The sequence below is a fragment of the Bacillus rossius genome, chromosome 2, assembly GCF_032445375.1.
Source record: "Bacillus rossius redtenbacheri isolate Brsri chromosome 2, Brsri_v3, whole genome shotgun sequence".
NCBI lineage: Eukaryota > Metazoa > Arthropoda > Insecta > Phasmatodea > Bacillidae > Bacillus > Bacillus rossius.
In genome coordinates, this window is record NC_086331.1 from 61075447 (window position 1) to 61097782 (window position 22336).

Consider the following 22336-nt stretch of genomic DNA (forward strand, 5'->3'; position numbering starts at 1 on the left):
TCTTTGTTTCTAAATTGTTTCTTTCATTCTTGAATGCATAGTAGATTTTACCAGAATTTCATTATATATTTTCTCTTGTTTTGTGGTATCTTATAAATTAGTATTTTCTTGTAGCTTACAATATCAACATAACATTTAGTATTAACAGTAATATAACTGCAAACTCCATGTGCCTTAAATTGATTGATGAACGTGCCACATATAAATGATTGTGGGGGAAGCAGTTTGTAGCAAATTTGGTGACAATATGTGAACTCTGGGGCTTTAGCAAGCAGTGCATGTAGAGACCAAATTTTGGGAAAAGAAAACATGGAGATTTATAAATTTTTGTATGTGTAACATGATGTTAAAATTAGGGATGGGATTTTTGAATCTTGGATTCGTCGAATATACTGAATCCTATGGATTCGAGGATTCGTAGGATCTGAGGTGGGATTCGAGGTGGGTTTTTAGGAGTTTTAGGTAGTAATTGAAAATTGTAGTGCTGGGCGAAGTTCAAAAATTTCGAACCGAACCGAACCGAACCCTTACGTTCGGTTCGGTTCGAAACCTCTAAAAATATATTCGAAAAACCGAACGTTCGTTTAAAAAAAATTACGTTTTTCTAATTTTCTAACCACCATTTGAGACCATTCACAAAACAGCACAACAAAATTCCATTACTTGTAATATTCCGACTTTTATCACATAATCGTCGCCTCAACAGTTTCAAGCGCAGACAAAATAATAAAAAAATTTATTAATTGTCGCATAACTCGCATAGCATTTTTTCATATAGGCGCGCTTTGTTTTTTGTTTACTTTAGAGAATTTTGTATGCATTTCTCGTATTACGTAATATAAACTATCGTACAAATGCCAAAGGTATTGTATATTATACCTTTAACTATAGTGCGTGTACGAGAAGTGTTGTAAAATCACCAAAGATTGCGTACTCCATACGTTAAACTAAAGCGCATGTACGAGAACTCTCGTATTTCGGCAAAACTAACGTGATCAAGTTAACACAAGACAAATGTGGTAGGAAATGATTACGTAAATTACGTACAGGGTGTATAAATAAGAATCATCCAATTTGGCACGTCTATATTTCTGAAACTAATTAACATATACAATTAATTTTTTTTTTGTTGAAATAGAAACTCAAAAAGTTTTTTTATAGGTGTGAGTGAACAAAGTACTGTTGGAAAGAGAAAACTCTCGAGTTTTACATGGTTCCCGCTAGGTAGCAGCGCTCACTTCAGTTCTAGTAAACATGGCGTCTGGACAACAGAAAGCGTTTTGTGTTCTACGTTTTGTGCATTGCAAGTCAATAATAACAGTTCAACGTGACTTTCGTACTAGGTATGGTGTTTATCCTCCTACAGCACAGAGCATTACACGATGGCATGAGCAATTCCGAGAAACAGGTTGTTTGTGTAAAGGAAAATCGCCAGGCCATCCCCGAGTGCCCGACGCAGACGTGGAGCGCATCCGCCATTGTTTCACACGCAGTCCGAAGAAATCCGTTTGCCGTGCAGCTCGACAACTCAACATGCCCTCGATGTCCGTGTGGCGTGTGTTCCGTCGATGTTTACACATGAAACCTTACAAAATTCAGCTACTGCAAACTCTTGGTGGAGGTGACAAAGAACGACATGTGGAGTTTTGTAAGTTAGTTCTTGACAAGATGGAGTATGATGACAGTTTTGTTCCACGCTTAGTGTTCAGTGACGAGGCAACATTCCATTTCAATGGAAAGGTGAACCGCCATAACGTGAGAATATGGGGTACAGAACAACACATGAAGTTGTACATCTTGAGAGGGACTCTCCAAAATTTAATGTGTTTTGTGCGGTTTCACGGAAAAAGGTGTACGGTCCATTTTTTTTTCCTGAGAACACTGTCACAGGAATAACATATCTGGATATGCTTGAGAGCTATCTTTTCCCGCAGTTGGAGACTGATTCGAACGACTACATTTACCAACAGGATGAGGCACCGCCACACTGGCATCTGGAAGTGTGGGAATTTTTAAATCAAAGGATTTCTGGAAGATGGATGGGTCGCACTGGACCAAATGATGCAGCCTTACATTACTGGCCTCCAAGGTTACTGGACCTGTCTGTATGTGATTTTTTCTTGTGGGGATTTATAAAAGACTCTGTTTATGTGCCTCCGTTACCAACTACAATGAATGAACTGAGACATCGCATAACAGCAGCCGTGGAAGCAGTACCTAACTCAAGACATGCTCGCTGCAGTGTGGGACCAATTTGAATACCGCCTTGACATATGCCGTGCATGGAACACCTTTGAAAAAAATCTTTTTGAGTCTCTCTTTCAGCAAAAAATAAATAAATCGTATATGTTTATTAGTTTCAGAAATATAGACGTGCCAAATCGTATGATTCTTATTGATACACCCTGTATTTTAAATTACTGGGATGTATTTTTTCTTTGGCCTGTTTGGTTATAACAGTCAGGTACTGAAAATATTAATTTAATCTTGTGTATTAAAAGTACTGGTCCAGTAAATTTTACAGTACGGTACTAAGTTGACTAGCGTAGTCGCGGCAGCCATCATTATTTCTTGTGTTTTTTTTTTCCAATGCAAATTTCTACAACCACACTTCCTACGTTACGTTTACAATATTATTGTTCTTGAGGTGATTTGCGATGAGCAGGCTTACGTCGTTTAAGTTTTACAAATGGAGAAAAGATAGTGACGACCCAGATGACCCAGAACAACCCCAAAAAATGTCTAAAGTTTCTTCTGACGAGCAGCATTCTTACAAGAAAACAGCAACTGCAGTCAGCGGGTTTTGTAATGTATATAGGTAACTTAACTCACATTTGACTTTTTTTTAATGTCCTATTAAAAAGTTTTACTTATTAAAAATGTTAGGTTATGTCTACCACAAAAATATGTTATGTGGCCTTATGCTGAATATTCGTCATCTTTATAAAAAAAATTTTAATTGAAGGTTAGTGTACACTGAAAAAGGAAGATAGTCTTTTTGAAATTTAGATGGAACTTCTTCATGAATTAAAAGTGTATGTATATGTGTGTGTGTGTGTGTGTATATATATATATATATATATATATATATATATATATATATATATATCAGTGGCGAAGGGTGAATTTCAAAGTGGGGGAACCAAGTATGTTCACTGTCACCCCCTATTAAGGTGGGGGGGTCCGGGGGTACTCCCCCGGAAAAATTTGATTTTAAGGTGCAAATTGGTGCTATTTAAGCGGTTTAACGTATCTCTTTTGTAGGAAATTTTATGCTCTTTAATTTTGTATCAAAATGTTTTTTTTTTTTTTTTGCTAAAACCCATAGTTTGGAAAATACTTAAGCAAAAGCTATGAATTGTACCTTTAAACAGCCCTCCCACCTCCCGTTCACCACCGACCAATGGGTCTATTAGTATGTTTTTCATCTATTTTTCTTTTGTTGCCTCGACTAATAAGGCGGCTTCCGCAGCAAAACAATTTTAAGTGTCGATGAAAGCTAGGCCTAAGAGTTTCTCTTCAAAATGTTAAGTCAACATTTCCTATATTATAATAAAATTTAAAAGCTGATATGACTAAAACTTGAGCAATCGTCGTTACACGAAGCAAGATATTTTAATCAGTGAAACAGTGAAAGATACGCTCGGAAACACATCACCAGCATTCCTATATCAAAATTCACGAAATTATGATTTTGGTAGTCAATGCAATACATGTTAAAGTCACACAGAATTTAATAATCTTAACTCTCACTTTCAAGCATGAGCATGTATGGTCATTTTGTTAGGCTATTTCGCTTATTAGATTTGAAGTGTCTTTTGCACTGCACACCGCTTGATTTAGAATTTGTTACCATACACGATATGTCTGGCGTGGGTCCACCTTGCAAAATTAAAACTCGTTTTTGTTCGAAACTTTTAGCACCAAAAGATGAAACAAGTAAATTTTCTAGAGCTGTAGCAAACCGTATGTACTCGGTACTGAGTAACGGGTGCGCCATCTAGTACTGAGTAACGAAACATTACACACGGCTGCATCTCGTTACTCGCAGTTTTCGTATGTTTTACGCATGCGCGCGCATATTTGATGAATTTACGTTACAAAGAACGATGTTTGTTTATTAAGTAAAGTATAATTTGGAAATTCGTCCTTCAAGTTTTTTTACTGTTTATTAAAGGTATTGTGTGTGTAGACAAAGTTTGAGATTGGAACAAAAACAACGTAAGAAAGTATTTTTTACAAATGAGAAATATGTATGTTTTTGTTTTTTAGTATCGCGTATTTTCACGTTTTTTTTTGTTCTTATCTTAAAAGAGATAATATAATAAAGCCGCTCTAATGAGATTTAATTGTTTCTTGGCTAACAAAAACTGTTAATTATCAAATATTGTTAATTGTATATAATCTATTTATTATTATTTACGCAACGTCATACTGTACGCGTACGCAATACGACTCGATTCGTTGCTGCAACATAACATAGCATGTTATGTGGTATCAGAAGTAACGAGTAACGTAACGATACTATAGTAACGAGTACTTATTGCTATAGTAACGAATACATACGGATACGCTTTTTTCGTTACTTTTACACCTCTAAAATTTTCTACCACGCAGTCACAAGCGCGTCTGTTTCCTGCCGCTCCCTCCCCTACTGCGACAGCTTCGTCCCTCCGCACTCCCCTTAAAATCCCCTCCATGGCCAGGGCCCGCAGAATAGACTGATGGTTCCCTTGACCAAGCCTACCGCAATGAGCGAGTTCAACAATGCTGTAGCTATGTGGCCACTTTTGAATTTGACGAAACTCTTCACCAAAAACTTGGGACGTAATTAAGTATTATAAAGTACGTATTCTTTATGTAGTAAATCTGCTTTCAGGCTGTCAGGCGAGTTATTTTACGCAACGCGAAGCACACAATTTCTCTAGAGAATACGCCATGCGTCACGCGATGGAACCAGCCCTCTGGCTTGGTTCCCCAGGTCGGAAGCCGAAGCCGAGTGCTCACGGAAACACCCGAAGGCGAAGGCGGAGAGGAGTCGGCCACCAATGAAGGCGCAGAAAGCAATGGTAGCCCCGGGAAGGGGGGGATGTGGAAGCGGGGAAGGCAGAGAGAGAAAGAGAGGCGTGAGAGAGATGAAGCGATAGCTGAAGAGGTTCAACGTGCGAACGCGCCTACACAAAGTGTGAGGGCGAGCTGTTCAAAAAATACGAGTTGAATTATTTACGACAGTAGACAAGTAGTAATATATTTATTTTATTTATTTGTCAGCAGTAGGGAACCAATGGTTCCCTTGGTTCCATGGAATATTCGCCCCTGATATATATATATATATATATATATATATATATATATATATATATATATATATATATATATATATATATATATATATATATATATATATATATATATATATATATATAAAGAAATTAAATGCAAAATGATTTTCTCTAAACTGTTTTCTTTCCTTCATTATTTATTGCATAAACTTTACTTATAAAATGTTTTGCAATGTTTTAATAAAGCTAAGCTATATAATGTTTTAATTTTACATATGGCTGGGGAACCTTTCTTTCTCACCATTCAGTTAAAGACCAAAATGCTGGTGGTCGGTTCATTTTAATTCAAAACAATTATTTCTGTATGAGGTTCGGTTTGGCTCGGTTTGAAATTTTTTTGCTATGGTTCGATTCAGTTTGGTTCGGTTCGAAACCAGAGAACAGAGAGAGAGAGAGAGAGAGAGAGAGAGAGAGAGAGAGAGAGAGAGAGAGAGAGAGCGAAAGCGAGAGAGAGCGAAAGCGAGAGAGAGCGAAAGCGAGAGAGCGCGAGAGAGCGAAAGCGAGAGAGCGCGAGAGAGCGAAAGCGAGAGAGCGCGAGAGAGAGCGAAAGCGAGAGAGCGCGAGAGAGAGCGAAAGCGAGAGAGCGCGAGAGAGAGCGAGAGAGAGAGAGAGAGCGAGAGAGAGAGAGAGTGAGAGAGAGAGCGCGAGAGAGAGAGCGCGAGAGAGAGAGCAAGAGAGAGAGAGCGAGCGAGAGAGCGAGCGAGAGAGCGAGAGAGAGAGAGAGAGAGAGAGAGAGAGAGAAAAAAAATTGTTACTTGAAAAGTAGAAGGTAAGCTAGATGATGATTTAATTCCCATACATTGTTAATTGAAAATTTCTGCAACTCCATTCTTAGTGTCTTCTTTTTCTTTACTGTGCATCCTCCCACCTCAATTGAAATTCATCATTGCAATTATTATAAATATACTTGTTCCCATGTACTGATCATGTGACATGAAATTGATATGTTGTTGAAGCAGTGAATTCTATCACTGGCTACTTGACATCGTAGATTTAAGAAAATGTTGAGGCTTAAAAGTTAATTTCCTGACTTATTCAAGGTAAATCATAGTTCATAGATTGTTAGAGATATTTCAAAATGAAAGTATCAAAATTAAAGGTTTACAGTGAGTTTACTCTAGTAGTGGCATATCACTCAAGACCTACCTACAGGCCCGTCATCTAAATCCCTCGGTTCCTAATCCAGTAAGGGCATACCTGAAGAGTGGATGGATGGATTTTTTACATGTCCAGATTCAGAGAACCAAATATTGGGCATGGGTTCCGAGAACCGGGAAACTGATAACACCATTTCCAATTGCGGCATGATTCTGACAACTGAACAGCTAAGTCAAGAGGTTGAGGAGACCCATCCCAACTTCGGCGCCACCGAACCAGCCGCCATCCCGCCGTATACACCATGTTATCAACTGTGCTTGCCCTCGCCGGGGTTCCAGGTAGTTCCGTCACAGGCCCACACCTGTCACATCCCTGTGACCCCTCGGTCACCCAGTTTCTCATGATCCAGCCGAGGACATCTATCTCTACTAGCTGTGCAGGCTAGTACCCGGATATTAAGTAGCTCACCACTTCCACTAGTCAACGGAGCGGGGACTCCTCTGAGTGTGCTCCAAGCTTAGAAGCTAAAACTGCCACCACAAGTTCATCTCCAATTCTGATCCAGGGCCATTAGAGGAAACCTCAGCAGAGAACAGTAAGGTTTCAGTCTCGTGTCACCCTTCATATTCAGGTAGAGTGCTGTCCCGGACAGTTAATGGCATGAGACCGCCTCGACAAGACCATGGAAGTCCTCGGATTGCATACACTTAGATTGTCCCCCGCCCAAAGGTTACAGCCTTGCCAGAGCCCAGGTCGGCCTATGACCATGGACGTCCTTGATTGCAAACCTCAGATTATCCCCAACCCAAAGGTTATAGGCTTCCCAGGACCCGGGTTGGCCAGGCCAGGATGACCCCACCCCCAGCAACAGCCCTTCACTATTCCATACGCATCACGGGTTCTTCACTTTGAGCCCGATGCCTTGAGACACCACCTCAGGTTTGGGGGTCCAAAACTCCCCGATAGGTTTTTGAATTGTCCATGGGTGTAGCCGCCCATCCACATCCTACTAACCTACCAGAATATTCGTTCCGATACACCAAGGAGGTCAGAGGAGTGAGCACCCCCTTCATTGCCCATATCAGTTATATGAACACTGGTGCCACAAGAAGGCTATGGATTGCCATAAGCAGGAGAGGCTATATATTCACATCGCATGCCCATTATGGATTCCTGGTGAGAGCATCACTCGGTTGCTAGAGCCGGCTATAGCTCCGACACATCATTGGTCAGCAATCATTCCCCGTAGGGACCCAGGCTCCTTAGCCAGCTCTAGTAGTGGCAGTGTGAGGGCCAGCAGCAAGGGCAGAAGAGAAGCTGATACATGCAAGTCACTAGTGACACAGATTTCATTCACTTTAGTATACAAGCCAGGATGTTTTTACTACGATGCAAACATTCCCATGCCATTCTGAGCTTGTGGGTAAACTGGCTGTTTGCCAGCTGCATTTTACTGTACTTAGAGGGAGTGTAGATATCAAGATGTTCGATCCTGACAGTATTTTGTGTACTTTATAGGGTTTTGATGATTTTGCGATGTGCAAGATGGCTTGATGGAGAATGGCTTACAAACTGTTTGTCAAAATACCCTGGGTGGTCCCTATGTAACTTACAGTGCTGTGGTAACACCATTCATGTTCCATAATTGTGTTCTAAATTCAAATCCAATGGGATTAATTCCAGATATTTAGCAAGTGGGCAGCATGATGGACATTGTTTCAGTAGGTGGGGAAACCTCATTTCCCCCACCACTATATTCTGGTGCTTCTACATTTTCATCTCATCGTGCCTCATCATCTCTGTGGGGAAACCAGAGATAGGGACTTAACCCTTCTTTTGAGCAGCTGGCTCCTATCCACACCAGCCTTCTCTCATCTTGTGTGTGCAATTCTGTGGAAGAAGAATTTTCTGTGCATGGTGGAAGCCGTATGTTAAGGGAACCTCCAAGCAGTTAATACTTTTTTTTTAAGCTTTTTACTGCTCTGGAGAGGGGAAAAGTGTAAAATTGGGATGGTACTTATTCTTCCAGCATGCAGCCTTTAATTTTGCTTGGACTTGGGGTCTTGGGGTGATGGCTGCTGTCTGCAATTATGCTGCTGTATTCTTCATGCCTATTGCATATGAGATTGGTGTGAAGAATGATAGATAGTTGGTACAGTGCACCAAACTACCTAAAATTAAAATACATAAATATTTGGAATTGTGGGTTACAAACTACTTAATTTCACTTTTTGGTGTAGTCTTTATTTCAATCCTAAAATGGGGTGCTTCAACTATGATTGTATGTTTTTATGTTTAGTGTTTGTTTCATTAGTTCAGGTAGTCTCTGACATAAAAACTTATATTTTATCATTCAGTTGGAATATCAAAGACTACATAATTCTTAAGAGTTATTTTCTCACAATGTTCTTTTTTTTTTCCACAGGAAATCTATGTTGGCGTATGTGGTGTCCTTTTTTACTGGCTGAAAATAGTCTGCAATAGTGTTGTAAAAATATCACACAGTACCTGTTTTTTTTATTGCAGTGAGTTTCAGAATGTGTCAAAATCACAGTAAACATTGTTAATTTTTTTTTCTTGTTCTTTCTTTAAATTTTTACTTTTTATTTTTCTTCTTAAAATATTTTTTTTGACTTTGTTAAGTGGGACCTGGCACATTGTGCTCATGTGGTGGTACAGGCCACCATGTGGTATGACTGTAATCAAGGTACTGGCATCAAGTGCTTGTGTGCGTAAGATTGCTATATAAAAAGTTATCTTTAAAATATAACTTTAAACAGGTGTTTTCTTTTTATAAATGGAATATTACCTTTAATTGTGTAATATCAAAGTGTTATATAAACATAACAAACCTTAAACAGCAGCTTGCTAGAGAGGTATATTTTGTGTCTGCAAGAGTTGCTACTGTAATGTCACTATTGCTTGATAACATTATGAGAATAATTTTATGTTGGACAAAATCACAGGCATTCATCCAAAGGGCTTGGTAGTAAATGTGCAGTTTTATGTACATGTATTTTTTTATTCCATACTTAAATAAGTGGAACAAATAACAATTTTACTTTAACTGAACTTTATTTCTCAGTTATCTCTCAACTTGAGCTTTTTAAATTGGCATGCCTTTAATGGAATACGTATAAAGTAGTTTTTTTTATTACTAGCCAATTATTTTGAAATTATTCCTTACAGGTATGTTTCCAAGTGGAAATGGTTTTATTATAAACTTTTTAGTATCTTGGTAACTTTTTAGTATCTTAGTAACTTTTGTACTCTTTTAAGGCTTGGTCTCACACACCATGTTGGTTATTTCTTTTTCTGTTATTTGAGGGCTTTTCCTGTATATTATCACAATAACTCTCTTACATTTTATGTTTTGTCTCAAATTTTTTGTGGTAGATATTGAATAAATATTTTTTCCTAAAGCTGTAAAACGTCACGTGCAAATGTTCGTAATTAAAATTATTACATGACCTTTCACAGCTCTAAAATTACGTTGAGTAAATATCTTGTGTGAAATTTTGTAATCCAACAACAAATGCATGAGAGCTATTAGAATAAATTTCACTAGCAAGAAAATTTCTTAATTAATACTAATGAGCAGACAATTAAATAACCAATGCAGTGAGAGAGACCAAACATTCATGCTACACAGTAGTTTGCTTACATGTAAAAGTTGCCTTCACAAATTAGTTTACAATGATGGAGTTATGGATGAACTATTTACGGCAAATGTATTTCATCAGCAGATCCATAATGGAAAAAATAAACAATTTTAGTTACTCTAGTTTGTTTGTTCATTGTTTCTGAATCATATGTTACTGCAGGAATGTGATCACTAGAGACAAGATTTTATGGTTTTATAATCAGGTAAATTTTGTTTTTAAGAAAAGAGATTTCGGTGTTATTGTTTCTATATTTATACTTTGCATTTATTCATGAAGAAGGAAAATTAATATTTTTTAATACTTCAACAATAGCATTGCATGTTCAGTGATACATGATGCACTTTTACTGTAAAATAATTTGTAATAAGCACGTCTGGGACAGAAATATTTAAAAAATTAAAATCAATAAGCAAATTTTTATATATTTGAAAAATGTGCCAACATCATTAATGTCAAACGTGTTATTTATAAGAGATGTAAGAACACACAAAATGAAATTGATTTTGTGCATTTAATTTAGTTCTTTTATTTTGGTATACTCTTCATGCTAAATAAATTACATTAATTGGATTCACTATAGTAAAATAATTTTTAATTTTTGTAATCTTATTAAAGTTGTGTCAAATTGCTGGTTGATTTCATGATTTCAGATGTATTTTGGTGGTAAATAGTGTATTTATTTTTATTTTGGTATTATATGGTGTATTGGCGTGCTTTCCGGTGTTATTTCAGTTTTATCGCAATTCATCACACAATCTGGTCCCTAGTGATTACATACTGATAAAGAAATTATCATTTTTCAATAAACTGCCATTTTTCTTTAATCAAATACTTCCACCTATAATACATACAAAATAAATTGAAGTTAATCTAAAACACTTGGTATATATAGAAATACATATTATAAAATTCTAGTGTGTTCCTGTCAGCAAATAATCAAACTTAATATATTAATTATCTTTTGTTTCTCCATTATCACTGCAAGTAAACTAAGTAAAGTCATTCTGAACCCAGAAGAGATATTTTGTACTGTTTTAAAATTAGTATTTTAATGAAGGTAACTGCAAACAAAATGTGTGCACATTCGAAGTGGTGGAATGGGCAAGTCTTGAACCATTTATCCTATTTGTTGCATATTGTGTTACAGCCCCACAAACCTGTGTTTCATCAGAATGTAAGAGTTTGCAACAAAATTTTAGTTTAATACTTCATTGTAATAATTTTTTTTTTGTGCTATGGATCTGTGTAACTTTAAGACTGGTTTGCACAGTTGCAAATTTGGGCAAAATTTTTGCTCAGATTTTCTTTATCTGACCTGTCTTGTGGGCCTGTCTTGTCAATGTATTTTTAAAAAAAATTTTCTGGTACCTATGTTTATTTTCCAGTGTGAAAATAAACTTCTTAACTTGTTGCAATCAAATTTTTAAGGGTTAATTGCATGTTTATTCCATCAAGGTAAAACTGAATATTAGGTGATTAGTTAAACTACTTCAAAACTTTGGGCATTAAATAAGTTTTCTCAAGAATTGAAATAAGTGATAGTAGGTAATGAAGAAAAAATATTGGTGCATGTACTCAAATGCCAATAAAATAGGAGCCATAAATGTGGTACTAATTACCTGTGATAAGATTTTATTGTGTTTATACTGGATTTTTTAAATCCTAACATCATGTTAAGTATGATTTTACTTAATTTTTAAACTGTTGACAGTGAAAATGTAAAGTTAAATTTATTTTATGTGCATTTACAAACTTTATGTGTGCAATTGCAATTTTTATATGAACATATTGTACTTCAAATGTTAAATACATTAATATTGAAGTAAAAAAAAAAATTGTTTTTATTGGATTTACAGATGAATATACTTTTTGTTATAAAATTTTTAATGTACGAAGCTCAATTTTTAAGTTATTAACTGTATATATTTAAAATTACTTGCGGTCTCTATTAAGTATATGCGATTAGCACTTTTAAGTTCCAGACAAGATTAAAACAAGAAGGCAAAGAAACCAATATTTTGAGAATCTAAATTTGATTGATACTTTTTGTCAAAAGATTTTTGTTCTTTAATTTTTTTTACAAATTTTAAGTATGATAACATTTTACAATTATTAAATAAGAATGATAGTTTATTTCATAGGCACATGGTTTATACCAAACTAGAGTTATGAAATTCTTGGTTTTCCCAGATATTGTTTTTATGTTTTCCTGATTATTTGCATGGTGAATATTCGATTCCCTAGTTGCATATGCAAAGTTGAGCCTTTCCCAGTCACCAAACTAAAAAAAAAAGTCATTGTTTGTTTAGTGAATTTAAAAACACGCTTTAAACTGCATATCATTTTACCACTCAGAAAACTTTTGTCGCCATCATTGCCGATATGTCTCATCACTGGTTCAAAACAATCGCCACATACTGCTAAGTATGGCCTTGCTTCTTAGATGGCCAGCATGTGTGTAAGGAAAGAAAGCACAATTTCTCATTGTGAAGCCTGCCACAAAGTTTTATACAGCAATCACTTGTATATTCTTTTTTACAACAAATCTGAGTGAGATTTTTAGCAAAGAATTGTCTGTGTGTGTGTGTTTGTGTGTGTATGTGTATATATATATATATATATATATATATATATATATATATATATATATATATATATATATATATATATATATATATATATATATATATATATATATATATATATATATATATATATATATATATATATATATATATATATATATATATATATAGGATAATTATAAAGTCCGTGAAACATTTCAAAAAATTGGTACAGTGAAATGGCTAAGAATTAATTATGTAACAAATTATATACCACGGGAAAGAAAAACTCTCAAATTTTTTTTCCCACTAGTTATAAATGTTCTATGTGTCCACCTTGCGTCACTCGACACACATCTAATCAATAGTCCAATTCTGCCCATACCCGACCCAGAATATCAGGATTGATGGTAAGAGCAGCTGCTACGATGCGGTGTCTCAATTCGTCAAGGTTCTGTGGTAGAGGTGGAACATAAACACTATCCTTGATGTATCCCCACAAAAAAAAATCGCAAGGTGTCAAGTCCGGTGATCGTGGTGGCCACGGGAGTAGCACTTGGTCAGCGGCCGCCCCACGGCCCATCCAGCGATGTGGCAACGTCTCATTCAGATAATCTCGTACCACATTGTGGTAATGAGGTAGAGCACCATCTTGTTGGAAGATGAAGTCCCTGCTATCAGCTTCAAGTTGTGGCATAAGCCACAATTGCAGCATGTCGAGGTAGGTGATACCAGTGACAGTTCTCTCAGCGAAGAAGAAGGGGCCATAAACTGTCTTGTTTGACATGGCACAGAACACTTTAACTTTTGGCGAATCTCGGACGTGTTCGAGAGTTGCATGTGGATTCTCTGTCCCCCATATGCGTGTGTGGTGTCGGTTGACTCTTCCTGAGAGATGAAAAGTGTCTTCGTCACTGAAGATTAATTTGCTTGCAAAATCATCGTCTTCAAGATGGTTCTGCATGGCAATGCAGAACTGCAGTCGGAGCAATTTGTCATCGTGGCTGATGGCTTGCAGAAGCTGCAATTTGTATGGCTTCACTCTTAATCGCTTATGAAGAATTTTCTATACTGTTGGCTGAGGGATGTTCAATTCTGCACTAGCCCGATAAGTTGACTTCTTGGGACTCCACACCATCACGTCCCGTACACAATCCACTGTCTGTTGTGACACGCCTGGCCGACCCGACCGTTTTGCGTCGCACAAATAGCCGTCTTTCTCTAATTTCTTGTACCACTTCATTATGCTATTGTAAACTGGTGGTGTTTTGTTAAACTTGCCACGGAAAGCTCTTTGGACACTCACTACCGATTCGCTACGGGCGTATTCAAGCACACAAAAGGCTTTCTCTGCCTGGTTCGCAGCCATTTTCAGCAACTACATGCACTAGAGCCCCTGTCGGTTGTTTTTTAAAATAGCTTTTTGGCGCTACATTAAAAAAAAACTTTGAGAGTTGTTCTTTCACGCGGTATGTAATTTGTTACGTTATTCTTTTCCATTTCGCTGTACCGATTTTATGAAATGTTTCACGGACTTTATAATTACCATATATATATATATATATTACACAATATTTCCGAGTTCTAATATTCTACTATTTTAATGCAACCACAGATACCTGCTTACTGACACTATAAACTAAGTATTAAAGGATGGTTTCCTCCTGTGAGGAGGTGGAAACCTATTTGACAGCAGAGATTTATGTTGCGCAAAACAACAAAATGTATCAGCTGATACACACTTTGTGTAAATGTTACTCCGTGTCAAGCTACATTTCATTGCGAAACACAAATTTTTTAATGCCTGAAGCCATATATATGTGTGGAAAAATTTATGAAGAGCAAATTATTTAGCATGGTATGAATAAACAACGAAACAACATTTTTCCTTGCATGCAAATGTAGAATTTGAAGCAGATGCTTCTGCTTCCAGCCGCAGTGCAGCGCTCCTATATCCTTTTCCCCTCTTCCCCCACCCTGCCGCCTCCTTCCCTCCCTTTTTTTCCCCACTCCTGTCTTCTCCTTCTCTGTCCGCCGCTACACCAGCGCTCCTGGTGTCGTAGTTTTCAATGCTATATAAGCCCGTGTTTTTAGCTCTCGTTGCTGTTTTCACTCATTTGGAGCTGTGGACAGTCCATCGGGCATCGTTATGGTCTTTCTCCGCGGCATTTGGCGAAGCTATGTTCAAATTATACCTAACATTCTTGTTCGTGCGTTGTTACCGCATCACTCGGTATACTAGATATGGCCAGTCATATTAGTTATGTTCAGTTTTTGCGTCCCTGTTAGTTTGTCTATTTTTTTAATGATTAATTTTTGCTTCGTCGAGTGTCTCGCTACCTTGATCATACAAATTGTATTTAAATTGCTTACCCCGTTTTCATGTATAAGATTGTGTGGGATTGAAGTGATGGCCAGCGACGCTTCACGTCAAGTCACACACTTGCTTAGATGATTAAGAGCCCTCTGCTCAGCCTAGCGGTTCGCTTTTTGTCGCTGTTAGCATTATCTGTCAACTTGTTCTTCTATGCCCAATGTCTCAAGAATATTTAGTAAAGCGCGATGCGTCCCCCATGCTTAACAGTTGTGTAGGCACTTGCCCGCTAGCCATGTACTCCGCCCATAAATGCGTATATCGTATTTAAGTACTCTTAGCTAAAACATATCAAGCTTGTATTTGTTCAAGACTTTATACGGAAGTTATTTTGTGGTAACAGAACGTTTTAAAAATTACTGTATAGAGCTTATAACGGTATTTGTCACACAGTTTACATTATAGTAATTTGTAAGCATTTGTTATTGTTATGTTGAAGATGTTAAAAAATTGTTTATAATAAAAATCTATTTTTCCTAGCCTTCTCTTTAAATACGCATCAAACTCCGCAAAACTTAGGTTTTATAACCTATTGATTTCTTATAGTGACATGTCTACTGGAGTCAGGCCGCGTGTCTAGTGCCTAGGCCTGGCTTCAAATTATTTAATATCATATAGATCTAGGAAATCATTGCAAAATTGAAATGTGCGGTGGGTGTAACCCAAATGCTATCTTGCATTTAAAATCAACGAGTCCCTCGAGTTAAAATGTTGTTGCGAAGATTTGAAAAAATAACATTTTTTATGTCAATCATGCACGAGCCACAAGCTACATTAGTGGTCTTGATGATGATTTGTATTGATATACTTAGATTAATGTTATAAAAGGACTGCCTAATAACAACTTATTATTATCATTCACTTTTAATCTGATGCATTGACCTTGAAAAAGCTGCAGAACAAACAAGTGTCACAGAATTTTTGTTTCTTTAATTTTGATGGTTTCACAGAAAACTAACACGTAAAACCTTATTATTATGGCTCCTTACAGTATACAGGAATAGGGTCTTGATGGAGGCTTGGGGGTTGTCATAATAAGTATTTTGGACCGTTTAACCCATCCCGACCCCTATACGTCAGAAATGCCATTCTTTGCACCAAGCCCTTGTTCAGTTCATCTTTGGCACAAAATTTTGTGAGCCAAAAATTTGCATATGGACAGGGCAGTGTGGCAGGGCACATTGTTGTGAACAAGTGGGCATGAGTAAATGACATTTTGATGCAAAAGGAGTTTCACAAGAAGTTCGTACCTTAAGGTACCACTGTCAAACAAAATTTTTGTGGAGAAATATTTGAACTATTGCAGAAGAGAGTTTTGAGGGTGAAGCTGGAGATCGCTTTTCATGGATCCTGCTTCCTCTGACTCAGAAAAATGTACCAACACTGTCCCAGCCACCCTACAGTCCAGATCTTGCTCCATGCAATTTTTTTTCTTTTTCCCAAGCTAAAATTCAACAAGCTGTGGTGACGACCGCTCTCTGCAGACTTACAGAAAATGACTTCGCACAGGGGTGTAGCCGGGGGGGGGGGGGGGTGTTTAGGGGTTCAAACACCCCCCCCCCCCCCACCTTGGCACCAAATCTTTAATTAATTTCTTCTTCATCAGTCAAACAAATTTCATATTAAAATTAATAAAATTTTACCATTACAATATTTAAATTTAAGTACCGAAAACTGCTAAAATAGCACTATTTAACACCTTAAAATCCACCGCTGTAATACGGGAGGGGGGGGGGGGGCATGCTTCTTAACACCCCACATATACAAATTCTGGCTATGCCACTGACTTCGCCCATAGCTATGAAGAGTGGAAAAATTGCTGGAACTGCTATATAGCTTTTCAAAATCATGCTTTGAAGGAGATAACATTGAATTGTAATTTTTTATCATAAAAATTTGCATTCTTGAAAATTACTCATTACTTCCATAATACACCTTATATTTTAAAGCATTTTGATAAATTTATGTTATTGTTAAGTTCTTACTCTAATATGTATTAATATTTTTAATGTGGCATCTAAATCCTCAATACATACCTACTTTTTTTTCCATAGTCTTTGCCTGTACTCAGCTGAACATATCAGTGTGTACTGTCTAGTTTTTATATTTTTTAATGTAGTATACCTGATAACCTCTCAATTTTGGTTGATGACTGTTGATTTTTGTTATTTCCAACGTTCCTCATTTTGTGTAAAATTCTCCCTATTTTCAATTCGATGTTTTGAAAAAATTGTACCCACCACAATGCTGTGATCGCTGGTCAATCGACTGGTTTTCACGATAGACAGTGTTCGTTACTCATCATTATTCGTAAATAGGTCTCGCTGCACTGTATACTTTTTTTTATTGATTTGTTCATGAGGAAAATGCCTTTTTTTTCGTGGTGTTTACTAGCAGTACCTAGTATTTATTAAAATATACCTTGGACTCGCATACCACGAACAATTGGTTCCAAGAAATACTCGCGCTAAGTGAATTTGCGTTACACGAGTTCGGCTATCCCCGTTAATAACAATGTTATTTTACATGGTACGGTTTAGTAAACGCACAAAAAAATCCTTTTAAGTACGAGGGGAAGGTAATAAAACTGTCACATGTAGTGGTAGAGAGCATCAGTCATATTAACTTTGAGGAAAAAAATCTAAGAACAATAATGAAACATGGCACAACAGTTTGGGTGCACACACACCAAGATACCTTTGAGTTTTCCCCTAAATTCTTACGTGTGTGTGTTTAAAAAAAAACCTAAAACAAAAAAATGAACTCAAACACACATGTCATAAATTTCAGATTGCTTTACATTGTGCTGGGGATCTTTAAGGTTTCAAAAGGATATGAGAAATGAACAGAAACAAGGTGTGATTCCGTCTGAATATAATTACTCCATTCTTAGAAAACTCATGACAAATATTAAAAAATATTAACATACAATATCAATTATGTACTTAAAGAGCTCTCAGGTATATTCAGAAAGAAAAAATATATGTGCCAGCCCTAAATCAGATTATAAAAAGGTTTCATTAAAAAAAATACATAAACCAATAAAAAAATACAAATATATTTAAACCATCCCAGTATATATTCTGGAAGTCCAGAAATGATGTTTATCTGAGGAACTTTGTCTGACGGCGTAATGTAAGAAAGTCTGTGCTTCGCTTCCCGGAGATAAATCGTGAACATGATGCCAGGGCGCCTGTGTGTTGTTGAGGAAGGGTGGTGAAAATGCCAATTCGGCGTCCGGCTCTTGGACCCTGTCTGCGAAAAGTCTGAATCAAAACTTTTCAGAACTAGTACACAGACAGGGCAGAGAATGCCCGCAAAAAGTAAGGGGAGGTTGGGGAATGTCGCGGAATGTAACTCACCAGACAGGGAAGTTGGCTTCTATTCTGATGCGTCGCCAGTCCGGATCTGGAGCCCGCGAATACGCGACTGGCGCGGACGTTTTCATTATTTCAAAAAAATTATTTAAAAGTAAATAACTACTATGTTGATTACTGTACAGGCGGACTAAACTTGACGTCCCTCGGCTTCAGGTCCCCCGTTTTCCCGTTGAAATAAATGTCCTGTTATGCCCGTACTGCCCTCGTCGGAGAGGTGTGGGTCCAGGCCAACGTGGCCGGGACCGGGAAAGGCGGGACCTGGAGGGAGAGTGAAGTGATTGCGAGGAATGTTGGTAGGTTGTCGCAAGCAGAACACGGCATTAACGAATTTCACGAGCCGTCTTTTATTAACGCTTATAAAGTCCTGCCGCAGCCTGGCGGAACCGTCGCGGAACAAGTGCCCTACCACGGCGACACGGACTCCCTGATGACGGGGCGGTTCTCAAATACGTTTCGGCGCGAATCGTAAAGTTTATTAATGCTAGGCTGACCCAGTGAGAAAGGGCCCAAAGACGGAACGCTGTACATACGCGGCCCGTTACGTAATGTTCCGTGGACGGCGAAAAGTTCAGAGACTCGTAGCACCACGTTCGCGTTGTAGAAACTGCCCGCTAGACACGTCTCCCGATGACTCGTAAGTTAACAATGCTAAGCTGATTCGCGGTGGCAGCTCAGCTGCCGTGACCGACTGCGGACTGAGCGAACGTTCAATCCCGAGCGCAACGTGCGCGGCTCGCGGAGCAACGAACACGTCTGTCTCCGCTCGAGACCAGGACGCGACTGACTCTCCCCGCTCGCCCGCGGGCCGGCGCCCGCGGGTGGCGGGGAGGGAGGGGAAAATCGGCCGGCGTGGGAGAGAGCTCCGTCCCGCGGCGCGCCAGGCTGCAATTACATACTACGGCGAAACACTTCAGAAAAAGTTATTGAATTATTTACAAAGACATACACGAGACATTAATTACACAGCGAACTTGCACAATGAATAATAAATAAAATAAGTTAATTACACACATTCAAATCCCTTAATCGTTTACAAATATATACACACTGAAATAAAAGATAAAGTCACATAGAAAAAACACTCGTTGGCATGCTAGGGCGCACGCGGGTGCGTCCCTGGCCGTCGCACACACTGGGGTTCACTGGGGGGGAAAACAGGCCCCCTCAGGCCCGCGTCGGTGGCCAGGTACGGCCTCTGTATCTGGGAGGGTACGACGACTGTCGTCATATGCCCCCCCTCTCCCGAGGCCGTCCTGGCCCCCGACGCCGACCTAGACCGGCAGCCGCGTCCGCGTCCGGCCACTTGTCTGGTCGTCGGAGCTCGTCACGTCATTCCGTCCGGGTCGGGCAAACTGGGGCAGGAGCTGCATCACGCTGCAGCGTAACCCCCCGTCGGTCGTTTGTCTTACGTCGCGGGGTTTGCGCTGACTCCCCCACTCGTAGTCCCGGAGGTAGTGGGGGGCCGTCTTCTCACGCGTGGACCGGCGCAACGCCGGTCCCCTCCCCGCGTGAGCGGTCATCCTCGGCTCCCCGGAAGGCAAGTCCAGGACCACCTGCTGGGCCCTGTCGACATCGCCCTCCCCACTGAGGAGCCGGACCGTTACCCCGTCTGTCACGTCCTTGCTCACGTCCGTCCCCGTCACCCGCCGTTCCCAGGAGTGGACGTACCTCCGTCCACGTCTCTGGGTAGGCTCCGGCAACGTCACCACTGGTTCACTCAGGTCGACCAGGTCGCCCTGAGCAGTGTTGTCATGTGTTACGTCCTCGATGAGCGGTCCATCAGTGTCGTTGGCGTAGGCGCTGACGTCATCAGGCGGGAGCACCCGGTCCACAAAGCGCTCCAGCTCTGCCATGCTTGCGCCACGCGGACCCCTTCCGCCCCTTCTGACGGGCGTCCGTTCCCCGCCCCCTCTTGCCAGTTGCCAACCACCGTTCCCCTTTTGCTGTCCCCCCGTAGGAGGCTGAGTCGGTGTCGTCGTGGGGGCCCGTCCATGTGTCGTGCCCCAGGTGTCGTCGTCCCTGTCAACGTTCCTGCCAACCCCCCGCAGTGACTTGGGGTGGGCGTGTCCTCGTCGACGTCCCTGATCCGGCTCCGGTGGCGTCACCCCGGGGTCACCGAGGTCGACCAGGACTCCTACTGCGACGTTGTCATCGGTCCTGTCCCGTGTGTCGTCGTCCCTGTCAACGTTCCTGCCCACCCCCCGCAGTGACCTGGGGTGGGCGTGTCCTCGTCGACGTCCCTGATCCGGCTCCGGTGGCGTCACCACGGGGTCACCGAGGTCGACCAGGACTCCTACTGCGACGTTGTCATCGGTCCTGTCCCGTGTGTCGTCGTCCCTGTCAACGTTCCTGCCCACCCCCCGCAGTGACCTGGGGTGGGCGTGTCCCCGTCGACGTCCCTGATCCGGCTCCGGTGGCGTCACCACGGGGTCATCGAGGTCGACCAGGACTCCTACTGCGACGTTGTCATCGGTCCCGTCCCGTGTGTCGTCGTCCCTGTCAACGTTCCTGCCAACCCCCCGCAGTGACCTGGGGTGGGCGTGTCCCCGTCGACGTCCCAGGTCCGGCTCCGGCGGTACCACCACAGGGGCGCCGAGGTCGGCCAGTACACCTTCGGTGACGTCATCCTCGGCCTCGTCACCGTCCACTGGTCCGCTGTCGTCGTGGTCGTACTCGTCGTGCGGGTCGCCTATCAGTCGAATGTCGTCCCTGTGCACCTTAGTTGTCCGTCCGTCGGCGCGACGCACGAGGTACGAGGTGGTGCCCAGTCTGTCTACGATCTCCTGTGGCCCCGCCCACTTAGGAGCCAGACTGGCGCAAAAGCCCCGCTCGCCAGCCGACAGGTGATGACACTTAACAAACACCTGCTGGCCAGGCTCTAGTCGTGCTGGGGGCTGGTGCGTCTGCGGCGTACGTCTAGTCAGGTAGTCAGCTTGGCGACGTCGGGCGTCTTCGCGCAGATCGTCCGTGGTCATGTTGTGCAAGTCGGGGGTTGCGCGCGCTTCCCCGGGCAGGGCGAGGTTCCGGCCCTGCACCAGTTCAGCGGGGGAATGGCCCGTGACCGCGTTCGTCCGACGGCGCAGGCAAAACAGCAGCGTCGGCAGGTGCAGGTCCCACTTGGTGTGGTCCTCGTCCAACCGGATGCGCAGCTGAGTTTTAATGTCCTGATTCCGCCTTTCGGTCGGATTCGCGCGCGGATGGTAGGTGGACGTCGTGTGATGCTCCACCCCCCAACCCGCGCAGGACACTCGCCAGCTTCTCCCCGTGAACTGCACCCCGTTGTCCGTCAGCAGGACCGCGGGGTACCCGTATCGCGGGAAGAACTCGCGCTCGAGCAGGGCAATCACGGTGCCGGCCTTCACGTTCGGTACTGCGAACGCCTCCGCCCAGCGGGTGAAGACATCCGTGACCACAACAATGAATCGCCGACCACGGGACGTGCGAGGATACGGCCCCATAATATCCACCGCCACAGTGTGGAAGGGATTCCGGGGCCGTCGTGGGACCTGCTGCTCCTTGCCGTCGGGTCGCCTGGACTTCCGCTCCTGGCAACGCAGGCAGGCCCGCACGTAGCGTCTTACTTCTGCCGCGTCGCCAGGCCAGCGGAACGTCCGTCTGACCCCACGCAGCGTCTGCTCCGCGCCCGGGTGTCCCGCCAGGGGGTGGTCATGCAGGTAGCTCAGGACCCAGCGCCTGGCCTCGGGCGGCACGTGGGTCCGCCACCCGCTCGACCTGTGAGCCCCCCTGGTCTGGAGCACCCCGTTCAGGCTCCGGCAGCCCGGTATCACCCCCTCCCCACACTCTGTCAGTCGGGTCCGGGTGTCGGGGTCCCGGAGTTGCGCCGCGTGGACCCACGCCAGCAGGTCAGTCATAGTCTCGGGTCGCGCGTCAGGTGCAGGAGCAGTGGGGCTTG

General features: G+C 41.4%; 1 protein-coding gene across 2 annotated transcripts in view; it reads left to right on the forward strand.

The window, feature by feature from the left end:
• Positions 1-10224, forward strand: part of LOC134529317 (sphingomyelin phosphodiesterase) — a 192436-nt gene extending 182212 nt beyond the window's left edge. For both annotated transcript variants that reach the window (XM_063363256.1, XM_063363259.1), the window contains exon 14: positions 8866-10224. In XM_063363256.1, coding sequence (XP_063219326.1) covers positions 8866-8908 — 43 coding nt within the window. In that variant the 3' untranslated portion in view covers positions 8909-10224. The remainder of the gene's footprint in view (positions 1-8865) is intronic.
• The last annotated feature ends 12112 nt before the right edge of the window (positions 10225-22336 follow it).